This window comes from Clarias gariepinus, chromosome 13 (genome assembly GCF_024256425.1).
Source record: "Clarias gariepinus isolate MV-2021 ecotype Netherlands chromosome 13, CGAR_prim_01v2, whole genome shotgun sequence".
Classification (NCBI taxonomy): domain Eukaryota; kingdom Metazoa; phylum Chordata; class Actinopteri; order Siluriformes; family Clariidae; genus Clarias; species Clarias gariepinus.
Window position 1 is genome coordinate 27,927,282 of NC_071112.1, and position 15,920 is coordinate 27,943,201.

At 40.1% G+C, this 15,920-nt stretch overlaps 1 protein-coding gene across 1 annotated transcript; it reads right to left on the bottom strand.

The window, feature by feature from the left end:
- Nucleotides 1–8,918: 8,918 nt before the first annotated feature.
- Nucleotides 8,919–15,157, bottom strand: pnn (pinin, desmosome associated protein). The gene is made up of 9 exons (XM_053510588.1): nt 14,995–15,157; nt 12,954–13,028; nt 12,802–12,870; nt 12,610–12,685; nt 12,291–12,385; nt 11,914–11,989; nt 11,543–11,698; nt 11,105–11,243; nt 8,919–10,647 (listed from the first exon to the last, which is right to left on the bottom strand). Exons 1-9 carry the CDS (start codon nt 15,105–15,107, stop codon nt 9,476–9,478), a joined length of 1,971 nt encoding a protein of 656 aa, XP_053366563.1. The 5' UTR covers nt 15,108–15,157; the 3' UTR covers nt 8,919–9,475.
- Between the last annotated feature and the right edge of the window lie 763 nt (nt 15,158–15,920).

The window sequence follows — 15,920 nt, forward strand, 5'->3', positions numbered from 1 at the left end:
AATTTACGTCATGAAGCCGACTTTATGACACGCCTACCTCCTCAAAAGTGTTCTTGACATGGCTAGATATTGTGAAAGGGTTCTTCTTCGCCATCTCTCATTTTGAGAGTTTGAGTGAACAGATACAAAATGCAAATGTAACACTCAGAACCACCTCCAGGCCGTTAATCTGCTTGGTTAGTCATGGACTAATGAGGGAACAGGCAACACTTGACCATGCAACTGCTTGTCAACCATTTGTTCCATTATATATAAACCACCAAAAATTGCTTTAATTCCTGAATGGTTAATGCCACACCTTCTCAAACCCCTGGAATTAAAGCTAAATAAAAGCTGGAAAAAAAGCATATTTCTGTTCCAAAAACTATGTGTCTGACTGTAAATATACTCTGTGACCATTGTGACCATTGGGAAGTGAATTACATAACATTGATTATCCATTATACACCAGCAAACTGGTGACAGGATCATGGGCACCCACTCACACATGCCTGCGACAACCAGAGGCCAGCCCATCTAGTCCAATCCCACAGTAAAGCCAATGCAGCAGCACAAATCGCAGAAAAATACAATTCTGGCCAAGATAGAAAGGCACAGAACACCCAGAGCATAAAGGTCCTTCACACATGAGGTACAGCAGGCAAACGCTCCAAGGCAGCCAACCTGGCCTCTAAACCCATGGAATGCACCAGACAAACAAGTGGCCCCACCCCACAGTGGCCCTACCCCACAACTTAAAGCACCCAAAGAATCCACTGCCCACTTCCTGGTGCCAGACACCACAGTACACCTGACGAGGCACCGCACAGCCACAGCCCAAGGGCCAGAGCTTTCATGGTGTCACAAGGGGAACCCAAAACCTAGTTTGTTTTAATGTTGGCTGACCTTAATGAGAGCAAAAAAGATCATATTCAAGATCAACTTCGACTCACCCTTAAGGGCTTCCATAGATATTGACACTTCCACTGGAACCTCTAGTCCTGCTTTTTTACAGATAGGACTATTTAATATTTTTTTGAGCCTTACTGTAATCAATAGATTCTCACACCATTTGACACCAACATTCTAACAGATACTGTATATAGGGGAACTAAACATTTCCTAAGTTTAGCATGTTATTTTCACTCTATACAGTTATTTGATAAATATTTAATTATCATTACATGCATGAGACTTCTAAAAAAAAATCCTGAGCTCCTTTTTAACCAAGGAGCTTTATTGGATCTTCAGCTGTTTAAGGACAAACTATTTAAGAGGCCCAGCTGACACATGAGCTCATCATCAGCAGGAAGGCAGCACCAAGGGACACACACACACACACACACACACACACACGCTGGCTGAGAGCTGGCACTTTCATTAAGCCCTGCACGATCTCCCTGTCTTTGAAGCTCACGGGAAAAAAGTCTGCCTATTGATCTGAGCGCTGGACTTTTCAGCCTTAAATGAGGAAGGGAAAACGCTGACCGCTGACAAGGGACGTCTGCACAAAATACACGGAAAATTAGGGACAGCGCTGCATTAAAAGTTCTCCAGCAATCGATTTGTTCTGCTCTCAGTGGCACAACTAAACAAGCTCACTTTCATAAAGTAAAAATAAAGGATCTTTTTATCATCTGCTAACAAACAGGCTCACTTTTCTCATTTCATATAACTGAAGAGTTTATATTTATAAAGTCTCCAAGGTTAGCTCCTTGAATCCATACTCTATTGATCTACTTGTTTATGAAAATATGAGGGGTGTTCAAGTCAAACAGGGACTTTTGATTTAACTTCTCTTGAATAAATATGTAAAAGTGATTGACATTTACAGAAGACTTTAACTACAGTACGATGATAAGACTCTTAGCCACAGTAAAGAAGTCTGTACATTCATAAATGACTACCCTGGTAGGAGCACACTGCAGACGCTCCTGTGAAAATTCAACGAATGGAACACCTGATACTTGTAAACTGATGGATAGCTTCTCGCCAACTTGCAGGGGAGACGCATCTGTCTGTAAAAACTGTACAAACAATAATTCACCACTTGCAAATCACAGGAAATCAGCTGGGAGTTCCCACCTCCTGGACAGTCCTCGCTCCAAGCCATTGCCACATTCTAGGTCCATTAAAGGCGTTCCTGGGAGGCCAGGGTTTTAGACATGAAGCAGGCAGTCCAATCATGGCTCCGGAATACTGAGAAAACTGTCTACCTTGACTTGACTGTGATATGTAACTGTTGTTTTTGTTTTGAGAGGATATGTATGGATCTGTGAGAGCAGATTGCTTGCTAGTTAGCATGCTGGCGAGCCAGCTAGCCGCCATGATTCGGCAGAGCGTGTAAATCTCAGGGCAAATCAATTCGGCAGCATTCTTCTCACGACTGAGAATGTTCTTGAGTGTGTTCCTGTTGTAAAATCTCCACATTTGCCATTCCATATCTTTTCCAGTGCTAAATGGACAGCCACAGGGGAGATGTAGCATGTTTCTGAATTGAAAATCAGAGTCAAAGATATGATTAAATATGTCTCATACATAGTACTGTAACAGTATAAAAACAATTCTATTATACATCAATAGTTCATTTAGGGAATTTTTAAATGATATAAAAATTAGCTCTTAGCTTTTTTTTCTTATTTTCTTTTTTACAGTTCCAGTAAAATCCTTTTTTTTTTTTTGATGACTCAACGTGTACTAATTTTGTATTCGGTCAATCAAATGCTCTCTAGGATATCCATGCGCCGTCCCCAGGGGGTGTGTCTTGCTCTGCAGTAGCAGCCCATTAGCAGAAAATCCTGGTTCATTATGTCTTCCTGCACACGGTTCCCTTTTCCAACTATCGCTTGTGGAAGAAGAAATAGATTTAATAATAAAAAGATTTTTTTCATTTGAAAGAGAGTGAAGGGTTTTTTTTGGTAACTGTCTCAGAGCTTTTCGATTCAGGAACTTTGCTGCGTCAGCCTGATGGAGAACATGGTTCAGTCTTTATTCTCTAGCAGCAGGAGTCAGTAATATCACTTTATCTCCCACTTAGACATGTCTAGCTAGCTAAGCCACTGTCACTTTCAGGTGTGTTGTGATTGGCCGGAGGTGTGGCATGGCATATTTCCAACAGTTTGTTTTTCAACACTGCACGACTGATAATTCTAAAAAAATACTGTACGTCAACAAGATGAACCTAAATCACAACACTCAGGAAGCTTCATGAGGATTTGAAAGACACTGGAAAGAATCATCGAGCGTGAGAGAGAAAGACAGCGAGCTAAAGTCTCCCGTCTCCCTCCGAGCGCTGTTTATCCAGAGCTCTTCCTGCAGAGAGGGTCGATAGGAGATCTTCATCATTCTGCTTCATCAGACACATGGCACTAATGAGGCAGAGAAAAGCTGACGGATCACTTTGCACTCGCGCACACACACACGCCACTGATCAAAAGTTTGGAATCAATGTTGCTGAAGATAAACTCCATGTTGTTGCAGAACAATTGATAAATAATCATTTCACTATAATGCTGTTCTGCGAGTTTACCGGTCTCGCATCAACATTACTGAGAGACAAGTCCATGACTGAGAGAAAAATGAGACACAGCATCGAGAATAAGGATCCAATAATGTATTTATTCAAGCATAGGTTCTAATTCTGTGTTGTTATTGGTCCATAAGGTGTCATAGAGTTTTCTATAACATCGGTGGAGATGTTTATGTAACATGATTGAAAGGAGCCTCCTGTGTCAGTGCTTTGTAACAGTTGTCGAACATCTTCAGAACAGAGCAGTTTAACTTTTACTTCTAGCTTATTATCAGAAAAAGAAAAGAGGCTGCCGCGAGTGTGCTCCTCCCCTCCTGTGCAGGGAATGTCGGGTAAGGGAACTTCTCTCGACAAAATTCCATTATTCGAAACTCCCTGCAACATCATTAGTGTGATGTTAGCTCCATGGTAACATACAGTAAGCTTCTCGGATACCCATTGCTTCTGCTGTGGAAATTTCAAACTATGAAAAAATTTTAATTGAAAACATTTATTGAAAAATACCATTAGAAACCATATAGTATTGAAAATGTATATAACTCATAAATCATTGTTTTATTTACATGATGTAGAGCAAAATTACTATTATTGTACAGTTTTTATACAAATGCTATATATTAGTAAGTATTTATCGATTAAATTGAATGTAAAACTATTGCATCATAGTACTACTGTCTCATCTCTATAATAATGATAATAAATATATAAATCCCTTTTTTGAGCTCCATTTTTTTTCGTGTCTTCCAGCGAAGAGCAGTGACTGAGAGTCAAGTTAAGTAGGTTTTTATCGTCATTTAAATCATATACAGTTCAGCACACTGTGAAATGAAACAACGTTCCTCGAGGACCGAGGTGCTACCAACAACATAAATTAACAAAACTAGTTAAGACACCTAATTAGCTAACTAGCTAAGACAACAAATTAACACCATAAAATAAGTAAATTATCTCAGAATTACACAAGAAGACAAAAGACAACATAAAGTGCATTTGTGCAAACGTGCACACAGTAACAAACACGACACAATGCAATACACTGTGACAATGTAGCGCCGAGCAGTACACAGGGCTGAATTGAGGTAGTGCAAATAAATTGTCCATGAGATGGTAAATGCAGTAAACGATAAATATGTCGTGTAAAGGCTCAAGTGAACACCCATTGTTCCCCACACAGTTTCCTTTGAACTGAGCAGTTTTGCTCCCTGTGGTTTGCTAAACACTGTGCAGTATATTTCGTCCTTCAACCCGATCTTAATGCAGCCTTGTTATTTTAGTAACAATAACCCCGTCCCTGGGTCCGATCGGATGAATGTTATCTCTCTTACTTACAGACTGAAGGTACTCAAGATGTATTATCAGCTTACTCTGAGGTAATATAAAGGCTAGCTGAATGAGTGGAAAAACTTCACCACACACACACACACTCACACAGAAACACATTCTCTATCTCTCTCTCAGGTGTGTATGAGGAATGGTGAGATTTCACTTTTGCATCACCAAATAATCCCTGTAAATACAATAATAAACAGGAAATGAGTCGCCGATGCACTGTGGCGGTTTGTAGTTTGAACACTGTCCAGGTTTAGAGGCGCAAAAAAGTGTTTGAAAAAGTGTTTCATATCGTCTCTGTGCTTGAATTAATGGGGTTTGAATGTCACCCCTCTGAGTCTGTGCTTGTTGAGTTTCATTCCACAGTCCAAAGTCTTGTGCTGTAAGATAAGTGGCATTTCCCAATTGTGCTTGTGTCCTGCAATGAGTTGGAAGGATACAGGGTTTATCCCACCTTGTGTCCTAATTCCATGTGATCAGCTCCAGGGCCCAAGGTAAAGCGGTATGGTCAATGGAGGAACCACCTATAATAAACATCTTAACCGGCTCCATGCTTTTCCAAAAAAAAAAAAAAACTCATCAAATCCATTTATAGGTCTTTCCCCTCAGTTTCATTTCATCATTCATTCGTTTACTATGAAGAGATCTTTGTCCTGCATTTACCTTCATTTGTTCTAAATAGAGGCAAATGCAGACATGAACAAGAAACATCAAATACTGCATATACATTCTAGATAACTTACTCATGACTCCAGTTGTTCCCTCAGCTCTAGAATCATGGGCTTGAGCCTGAGCTAGGGTTATTGCCTTTACAGAGGTTGAAGGTTGTGTCCACACGCTGGATTTTCCCTGCCACAACATGCCAGAAGATGAATTTTCTACGCTACACTGCACCTACAAATGAATACATTTTTAAAATTAGGTGCGTGTGTATAGCGCCTTGCAATGATTCAGAAGACTTCTGCTCAATTTTAAGTTTACAGAGACAAACTAAAGAGTCGCATTTTCAGTAAATATTGAAGCAGAAACATAAAGTCAACAGCACCCCGTTTCCTCTGTCTCACATTCCACCGTGGCCAACCATCACCCGGACCGTTTCCAAGCACAAGGACTGCCTTTAAGGCTTCATTTCCATCAGCGCTGTTTATTCAGACCATCACATACCTGAGGAAAAGGCAGGTTGTGTATTTTTAATAAATCATAGCGTGGTACTGCTATAAAATCTCCTCTGATAGCCAGGGTCAGTGGGACACAACAGTGCCGAATCATAATCCCTTTCAACTGTAGCTCTACTGCCACCATGTGGAGAGCAGCAAAAGTTTCTAAAGGAAAAAATAACCCACAAAGAAAATGGACCGATTCAAGGACTTCCACATGTCTCATTTTACATCGATGCTTAGCATTTTTCTGCTTCAGTGTAATTTGAGCATAGCTTCTTCCCTTAACATTCAGCAACTTGCTCTACAAAGTGCTTTAAATCATGTGACAGGCTAGGAAATACAGCAGCAAACTAAAAATAGCATGCAGTGAGGGGAAGCACATGCAACTCCAAAACCAGCCACACACACTGCTTATATATTTGCTTCTAAGTGCATTTTTATTGATTGTGTGCTATTACTCCATGTAATACTCCATTAGAAACTCATAATGATGCCTAGAATGTCCTTTAAAACCCACAATAGCATCTAAAATACAGATAAAGCACACATACTGTGCTATAATAATGCTAAACACCCATAACTTTGGCAACACGGAGGTGTAGTGGTTAGCACGGTCATCTGGCACTTACAGGTTCAATTCCTGCCTCCGTGTGCATGGAGGTTGCATGTTCTCCCCATGCTGGGTGGGTTTTTCTTCCAGTAGCCCAGTTTCCTCCCACAGTCAGAAGACATGCAGATTAGGCTAATTGGTGTTCCCAAATTTCTTGTGAAGGAGTGTGTGTCTACTGTATGTGTGTGTCCCCTGCGATGGACTGGCACCCTGTCCAGGGTGTACCACACCGCGTGCCCCAAGTCTCCTGGGATAGGCTCCAGGCCCCCGACGACCCTGAATACAGGATAAAGCGGTATAAACGGAGTAAGTGACCCATAATTCTAGAATACACCATCAAATGCAAAACAGCAGCCGACTTTTACACTGCAACAACTGTAGCAGTATATGACCATAAGTGTGTTGTTAGACCACATTAATGCACATAGGAGCATTTTCGATGTGTATTATAGTCCCTTTTGCCCTTCTTACAGCATATATGAGCACTTTAGATAATATAGGTATTTATGCATACTTAAGACTTTATAGACATTTCTAGATGTTATTGGGCCAGACAAGACTGTACAACCAGCCCGAAGCCAAGAGCTTCTCACATTGTTTAAAGAGAGACCTGGGGTCCGTTCTTCGTACGTCGTTAACTCAGTTAGCTGGATTTGATTGTTGTGGATTTGTCCTGATCTTGGATTGTTTCGTTCTTCGATGCGCTTCTAGCATTTGTTGTCATAGCAACATATCCGTAAGCTTGAACCTGCTCGGGAGCAGGTTTATTTCATGTAAACAGGATTTAGCCTGCGCTCCTGGCGGGTTATGATTGGTTGAAATGGCGAGGTCACATCTGATTGGTTAAAGAGCATGACCGACTCACGTGGAAAAAGAAAAGTATATGCCCCCTGCCATGGACTCCCCCACCCACACACACACACACACATAATCACTATCAAATATTATATATGAACATAAATTCATAGGTTTATTATTATCAAATATGATATTACTATTATAATAAACCCTCGGCACGAGACAGCCGTCAAGACCATTAATACAAATTCTTGTATAATGTTTATTTTGTAACATTTATTTTTCAGGGGTTTGTCATAAAAATATGCTAATAAATATTTATATATATATTAAAAATTTATATTTTATAATGATAAATTGGACGAAACTAATTTTATTATAAAATAAACAATATAAAACTATACATAATATTTCTATTTTTTCATATACAACATATTTATTTTCATATTGCTTATTTTATTTTATTGTCTCATGTAATTTGTAATTTGTAAACCATTAACCTATAAATTTATGTTCTAATATAATATTTGATAGCGATTATGTAGGGGGGCAATCCATGGCAGGGGGCATTTCAGCGCATAACACGTGTTACAAATAAAAGTTGAGCCGCTCTTTTTCCATTTCGTCAACCAATCGGAGGGCTTGTGATCAGTTTTTCTACTGTCGATGCATATCGCCTTTTAAACCAACGCACGAGCGCGCAATAATCCTAGACAACTCAATCCAGCTCTACTAATCATCAACAACAGGTGAGCTCGAAGAACCGACTTAGCCAGATCGTAATTAGCACGATAATCTCATCTTAGATGTGTCAATTCATCTCGGATGTGTCAAGCGACGTACGAAGAACGGACCTCTGAACTAGTTTGTTCGCAAACAAGATAACTGCATCCTCAGAGTTTGGGAGGGAGAGAGACAGAATCAGGGCTAACAGCTGACCAAGCCCTTACAGCATCTGTCTGGCCTTATAGGTCTTTGGTGCATCCTTAATCCTTATAAAATGTACATTAACATTTTTGCACATTACAGTTTGTTCTACCGAAACATCACTGAGTTCTTGAAGTTCCATAGCAAAGATTTTCAACTCTTGTCCCAGAGGGCCAATGTCCACCAAAGTTGTGTGATTCCTCTGCTTAAAGAAAGCTGATTCACCCAATCTGTTAATTACCAGGTTGAGGGGCGTGTGTATACGGTGCAGGTGAAATACAAAATGTGCTGGACACTAACCCACCAGAGCCCTGCTTTTTAGAATAGTTTATTAGAAGCATGCATAAATAAGAAAACTTGAGAAAATGCTAACTTCAGAAAGGTGGAGTTACTAGATCTGATATTTGTTTCACTTAAATATTTTCCTTCTTTTGCAGAAGAGGTGATGTAAAGTGTTAATTATAGCTATGCAACCAAAACAAAGGAGTAATAAACATACTCTACTTATGTGGGTAAATGTGTTCATTCGTGTGCAACAGTGTGTATTTAAAAAAAATAAATAAAAAGGAAACCAAACACAGACAAGTGTTTTTTTTCTGCATTTTATTCAAGTTTCTCACAAGATATGATTACGCTTCAATTATACAAAAAGGTCAACGGCTCTTTCTCTCCCACTCCAAAAATCAGGGCTGTTGTGCTTCCCTCAGCACAGCGGACATCTGACATTTACAGAGAAAAACTGAAAAACGACAGCTGAACTGCACAAGTGGCCCAAAAAAAAAAGAAGAAAAATTACTACTCTACTATACGACCATGACATGACAAGCAACAATACCGGGGTCAAAAATGCTTAAGTTCAGTATGAGAGCTCCTCCTGCAGTCAGATCAGATAACAGGGCTGAAAGATCAACGTGATTTTAGCATTACAGTAAAATTAATCTTTATAAAAGCTACAAATTAAGACAGCACAGGAAGTGAGAGAAGAGTAAATTAAAAAGAGAAACAAAAAGGGCCAGTTATGTAGTCATATATTAAAAAGAACAGGAAGTCATGTTAAGGCAATTTCACCTTCTCTCCATACACAACATTCTCAGACTGACTTGTATACAAAAGAAGAAAAACAAATGATTTCTCTCCCACCCTTTAGCGCCTTTTCTCTTTTCGGTCAGATTTGCGATCCCGTTCGCTGCGTGACGACCGTTTTCCCGACCTGCTTCCATCTGAACCCGTCCTCTTCCTGTCCTTCTCCTTGGACCTTTCTTTCCTGTCTCTGTGCCCACCGCTGCTTTTACTTGTCTTTTGACTCCTGTCGTTCTTTCTCCGTTCCGAATTCCTTCTACGACGCTCTCTGCTGCGGCTGCGTGATCGAGAGCTCGATGAAGAGGACGACGAGGCAGACGAAGAACTGCTAGAACTGCTGGAGGAAGAGCTCGAGCCGCTAGACGAAGAACTGGACGAGGAGCTCGTGGAGGAGCTGCTGCTGCTCCTCTGGCTTCTGCTCTGTGATGTCTGGGTCTTAGCTCGGCCCCGTGCCTCATCCACCACCACCTCCTCCTCCTCTGGTTTCTTTGCTTCTTGAGGCTCCATGACTACTTCCTGTGGCTGCTTTACGTCTTTTTCTGGTTGTTCAGTATGTGTTTGGGGCTCAAGAGACCCACCTGGCTCTGCGCTGTCTTTCATTATGGGTTGTGAGGAAACTTCAACAGGAGGATCTTTAGATTCCTCAGCTTGGACTTGTGTGTCGTTGTCAGCAGTTTTGGGGGATTTGATGTCATTTTCCTGGAGGCTCTCCTTCTCCTGCTCCTTTTCCTTCTCTTCATCCCTGTCGTTACCTACCTCATCTACCTCTGGACTCTTCTCCTGCTCTTCTTGCTGCTGTTGCTGTTCTCCCTCTAAATCCCTTACTACCATCTCAACCTCCATCTTCTCCTCTACCTCTCTATCCTCCACAGCCACCCTTCCCTCTTCACCCTCCTCCTCTTTTTCTACCTTCCCCTCATCCTTCTCCATAGCTTCCTCCTCCTCCTTCTGTTCTTTCTCCCCCTCTACCTCCCGATCCCTGACCTCTGAACTCCCCTCCCTTTCTTCCATTTCCTCCTCTGCTTCCTCCTCATCCTCATCCTCCATCTCTACATCATGTCGTTTACCTGTCAGCCTCTCCTTCTGCTTACCCTCCTCTTCATCTTCCTCTTCTTTCTTCCGCCCTTCAGCACTCTCCATTTCCTTTTTGCCGGCACGCTGAGACTGACGCCTCGGCCGAGCCTCCATCTTGTTCAGGTGCTCAGCAAAAGCCTCACGCCTCTCATCAAACATGGCTGCAAACCAACGAAACAGGAAATACCAAAAAAAGAGAACAAAAAATTAAAAAACATTAATTTCTCACCTTTTACAAGAACCTCCTCCTCTTACATAACTGTTTACATTTTTCACTAAACCATAATGTAGGATTAGAGAAAACATGCGCATCTGAAACTATCAAAACTAGGTTAATATCTTTATGCGCTTACATCTAAACATGCAGGGAGAAGAAAAAAAAAAAAGAAGAAAAAAAAAAGATAATAAGTTCTAAAAATAGAACAAACACTAAATTAAAATTTATGGGTATAGCACTTTTATTAATTGACACTGTTGCAAAGCAGCTTTACACAATCAAAATAAAAAATATTTAAATCACCACAAGCTATGTCTAACTTTTCGGAACTAACTTTTCCATAGAGTTTTAAAGTTAGCAACTTTTACTTGTTGCATAACGAAGCACGCAGGACACTTTACCGTTCATTTTTTTCTGAGACTCATCCAGGAGCTTCTGCGTAGCTGAACATATGCGGCCTGGCAGGTAGAGAAGCGGAGGCTTGGTCTTTGTCCGAATAAACTTGATAATCTTAGAATTGTGGGCGTTCCACTCCTCTTGCTGAGAGGGAAAAAAATTAATAATGTAGCGACAAATAAAATCAATTTACAAAAATACTACACATTAAACATGCTTTAAGGTTCATTAAAAATCGGGAACTTGTACATCTACAATATGGTAAAGGCTCTAAATTACTTTACATACATAATACTTAATTAATTAAAGCCTCGAGTTGCATTGCTGTAAATTAAACAGAAGCCTGGTGAGCCAGTGAGATACCACACTAAGCCAGGAACATGACAGGAGTGCTTATAAAATTATAATTCAGCTAAACGATGATGGATAAAGTGGAAGATTACCAGCTGAGCCAGCTCTACTTTATGCTCCAGAAGCCTGAGCTCCGTCTGCTTGGCTCGTCTCTCTTCGAACAGCTCGCGTCTCTCGCTCTCCACTTTCTTACGCTCTTGCTCTGCTTGCACTTCCAGCTTCTGTTCAATTTCCTGCCGTCTTTTAAGCTAAAAGGGCAGGGGGGGTGTTAGTTGTGGGTTTCTTTCTTTTATTTTAATTTTTTTAAGCTAACATTATCCTTCCCTCATTTAAATCCGTTTTGATTAGAACTACAGATTCTGAAACTGTAATTAAGAGAATTAATCTGAAATTATAGCAAGAAACAAAAGAAACTGTAAAATTAAACAAACTAATGAAAAGTTAATAGACTTTCTTAAAATACCCTGTCTGTAGACACTGTCGACTCCTGCTTAAATTTCTGCAGCGTTCCCATCAACAGGCCAAACATGCGGCGATTTCTACAGGGGAGGGGGAAAAAGTGTGAAATTTTTAATTTTTATGATAAAGACGCATCATGGTGTGTCAAAATCATAATTCATACATAATTTATGTGAAACTAAATCTGATATAAAGTGGAGATTTGGGGGAGACCACTAGGTGACAAAAGCAAACATTCCAAAACAATTTTTGGAATTTTTTTTTTAATCCAAAGTGTATGATATGCTGTATTGAGAAGTGAAGAGCAAGATACAATATGATGTCTTATAACTCATAATTAGTACTAAGCTGTGAATAAATATAACTGGGTGAGCCTCCTACCTTTGCTTTCCTTTCTCATCCATGGTCTGATCTTGAATAAGATCTCGACGTGTGCGCTCCTTGGAGGTAGCGACTACTGATGACTGCAACGCTGGCTGCATGAAGAACACATTTACCAGATTGTCATTTATTCACAGTTTTATAACATTATTACAAATAGGTAAGTTTAAACACACATCGTCATGTTAAAGTGAGTGGAGCTCATCACAAACACCAATGTCTAATTTTGTATTTACGTAAGCGGATACGAGGTGCGAGTAAGCCTCTTGCTAATAATTTTGTTAATTTTAAGCAAAAGGTCTGTTTTTGGGGCACTTACTTTTTTGACATCGTCCTCATCCTCAGCGTCGCTGTCATGCCGTGAATCTCTCCTGGCTCGCTGATCCCCTGCCAGCCTGTGGAGAGAGGTAGAGGAAAAAAAAAAAAAAACATTAACGCAAACTTGGGGAGGGAAAAAATGATCTGGTGTAAGAACCATTTTTGTTTATAAGCTGTCGTCTGGATTTTATACCTCAAGAGTGCCCCTTCAACATCCCTCTGTTTGGCTGCGGGTCCTCCACCGCCATCGGAGAGTCCACGCCTTCAGAGAGACAACATAAATTAAACTCAAGCCTTTGATTATAACATTTCCAGCATCCTCATTTGAAAGGATATTAAACATACCTCAATATGTTGATTCCTCTGCCCCTACCTCCTCCACCTGGGCCTGTAAGGGAAAGCCGTCTGGTCTGACCCGGCCTGCCAAGAAAATCATACACATTAAATCATGATGAAAACACTGTGAAAGGGGGACACTGAATTTTAACAGACACACACACACACACACAGAGGATACTATCAGAAAAGGAACATATACACAAATGCACTACGAACACACAAGACAAGTTTTTGAACAATTTTATTCTCTGAGGTCTAGTTAATGCACAAGCTTACTAATAAACTGTTTAATTTACCAAGTAGAAGAGCATGTTCAGTGGCAGTCTTTTTTCACAGAGCTGCTCTACAGACACTCATAAAAACATAGACTGCTAACACATCTTTATAATGTCTGGGACGTGATTGGGATTCTTGGTCAGGACAATCCCAAAGCTGTTACTCATTTTAGGTATTTATGCACCTCTTCCTTTATAACAGACTTCTGCCACTTATGCACGCTAATCTAATCTGACCATCAATTATCTGAGTTTTTGCACTGTTGTAACTTTTAGTGTATAACTAATCGCTACAAGATCTCAAAATTAATGCACGTGATTAATCTAGAAAATTTAACGTGTTACTATTTTTAAAAGAAAATTAATTGCATGACAAAGTTTGGCCCTAATGGCTTCCCATAATCACAGGGGCTGAGAGAGATTACATTACATTTTACATTTGGGCATTTGGCAGACGTTCTTATCCAGAGCGACTTACTTTTTTTTTTTATCTCATTAATACATCTGAGCAGTTGAGGGTTAAGGGCCTTGCTCAAGGGCCCAACAGTGGCAACCTGGTGGTTGTGGGGTTTGAACCTGGGATCTTCCGAACTGTAGTCCAATGCCTTAACCACTGAGCTACCCCTGGCCCATAATAGCACATTTAACGCAGATAACACGGACAATAAGATGGATACTAAGATGATTGAGAAAACGTCACCAGGTGTGCTGAAGATCAAGTCTCATTATGAAAAGCTTGCAGATGCAAGTTTGGATATAACCAAAGTTGTTTGCTGAAGCTTTTTTTTTTTTTAACGAGAATACATGAAGTGCTACTTTTATTGCACTTACTGGAGACCACTGGACATCAGCAAGTAAAGACAGCTATCCAAGTGCAACAGCACATTTAATCAATGACAAAACTGCGCTCAGAATCCGTTTGCACTAACCAATTTGACATGCATTTCTTTATTCCTACACTGCACGTTTATAATACAAGCAAATCTGAGTATTTTAAAATTGTGATTAATCACAGTAAGTCCATGACTGATTAGATACATTTTTAATTGTTTGCCAGCATGTACGTTTACACGCACGCACATAATTTATATTTTGTTTTCTTTTAGTCATGTCAGTTGGTTTAATACAATAGACATGTAGTTGCACTAGCAAGAATGTTACCTTGTTCCTTGCTACTGGATTTTCTTCGGGACCAATAAAGCAGCTATCCATCTATCTATTTATTTACCGTACAACGGTTGCGTCCTGAATAAAAGTGTACACTACACAGGGTAGGAGCCAAAAGACCTTCTCATCACATAGGGCACTTGGTTTTCCATATACATGCTACTCAAACTCGGCCTTCTGGTAGTCACAGTCACGCTAGTGCGTAATGTTAACACATTTACACTTAAAACTTTATTGTGACTCTCTTTTTAGGTGGGGGATGTGGGATTTACACGACCGCATTTTTCTTGCTAGTTGTGCTAATTCATCTAACGATACCTTGGGTCCAGACAGCATGGCTGAACTAGCATTTAACTAGCACAGCTAGAGATCTACGGTTTAAGTAAAAATCGAACGATTTGAATGAATTAAAAATAATTATAAATAAAATGACCAAATCGATGAAATAAAAATATTTTGTTTAAAATCGATCATATTTGTGGCGCTGAGGGAAACACTCCAGGGAAATTAGCATGCTAACCTTGCTAGGCTAACAAGCTACGTCTCGCTTGTTAGCCGTTCAGCTAAACGTCCTACAAAAAAACAGTCAAGTTTAATTCGCATACCTTAACTCGTTCGGGTCCCTTCCAGTTAACTTTTTTATATTTTCGTCCACATTCTTTAAGCTCTCTTTGGCTTTTTCGAGCTGGTCCTGTAAAGCTCGCACTGCCACCGCCATAGCGCTGCTAGTCAGCCGCCGTTCTGCTAACACGCACGCACCGCTGTGGGGCGCTAAAAAAAAAAAGAATGGGTGTGAGCAGGAAGCGCAAAGGGAGCCGCGTGATTGATAGAGGAAATAACCAATGAGAAGTGAGAATGAGCCAACACTCGCGTTGACTGACAGAAAAGATAGGCAATAGAAATTGGCTTAACAAGTTGATGGGTGGGTCAAACAGGCGCCATTTCTATTTTACGACTAGCAGTGAATAAAGTGAAACTAATAATAAATTATTTATTACATTAATTAAATTATCAAAATAAGCTAAAGACTATTGGTTAAATAATCACCAAACATATTAAACAAACAAAAATATCCAGTAATATTTCAGATTTATTTTTCTTTAGGATGTAAAGAAACCTAAATTTATATTTTAATAAATAGAAGTAGAAGTTTAAACAGTTTTAACGAAAAATTTGTTTGTATATACATAAAACATGGTATTTATATTAAACACTTTTACACTAAGGCACTTTCTCACTCACTTATCGCCTATACCGCTATATACTGCATACCCTGTACAGGGGCCTGGAGCCTATCCCAGGAGACAAGGCAGGGTACACAATGGACGGGGTGTCCATCTATCACAGGACACGCGCACACACACTCTCACTCATTCATGACAATTAGCCTAACCTGTATGTTTTTGGAGCATTGGAGGAAACCACAGTACCCAGAGGAAACTCACCAAGCAGGTAGGAAACATGCAAACTCCAGTCGCACAAACCTGAGGTGGAAATCAAACCCAGATCCCAGTGGTGCAAGACCACAGTG

Bases quoted from the DNA above. Each gene is read 5' to 3' on its own strand.
- pnn (XM_053510588.1), bottom strand. From the start codon at position 15,107: ATGGCGGTGGCAGTGCGAGCTTTACAGGACCAGCTCGAAAAAGCCAAA. The intron at 13,029-14,994 runs GTATGCGAATTA...TTTTCTTGGCAG, and splicing joins AGGGACCCGAACGAGTTAAG to GCCGGGTCAGACCAGACGGC. The intron at 11,244-11,542 runs GTAATCTTCCAC...TTTCCCTCTCAG, and splicing joins AAGTAGAGCTGGCTCAGCTG to CAAGAGGAGTGGAACGCCCA.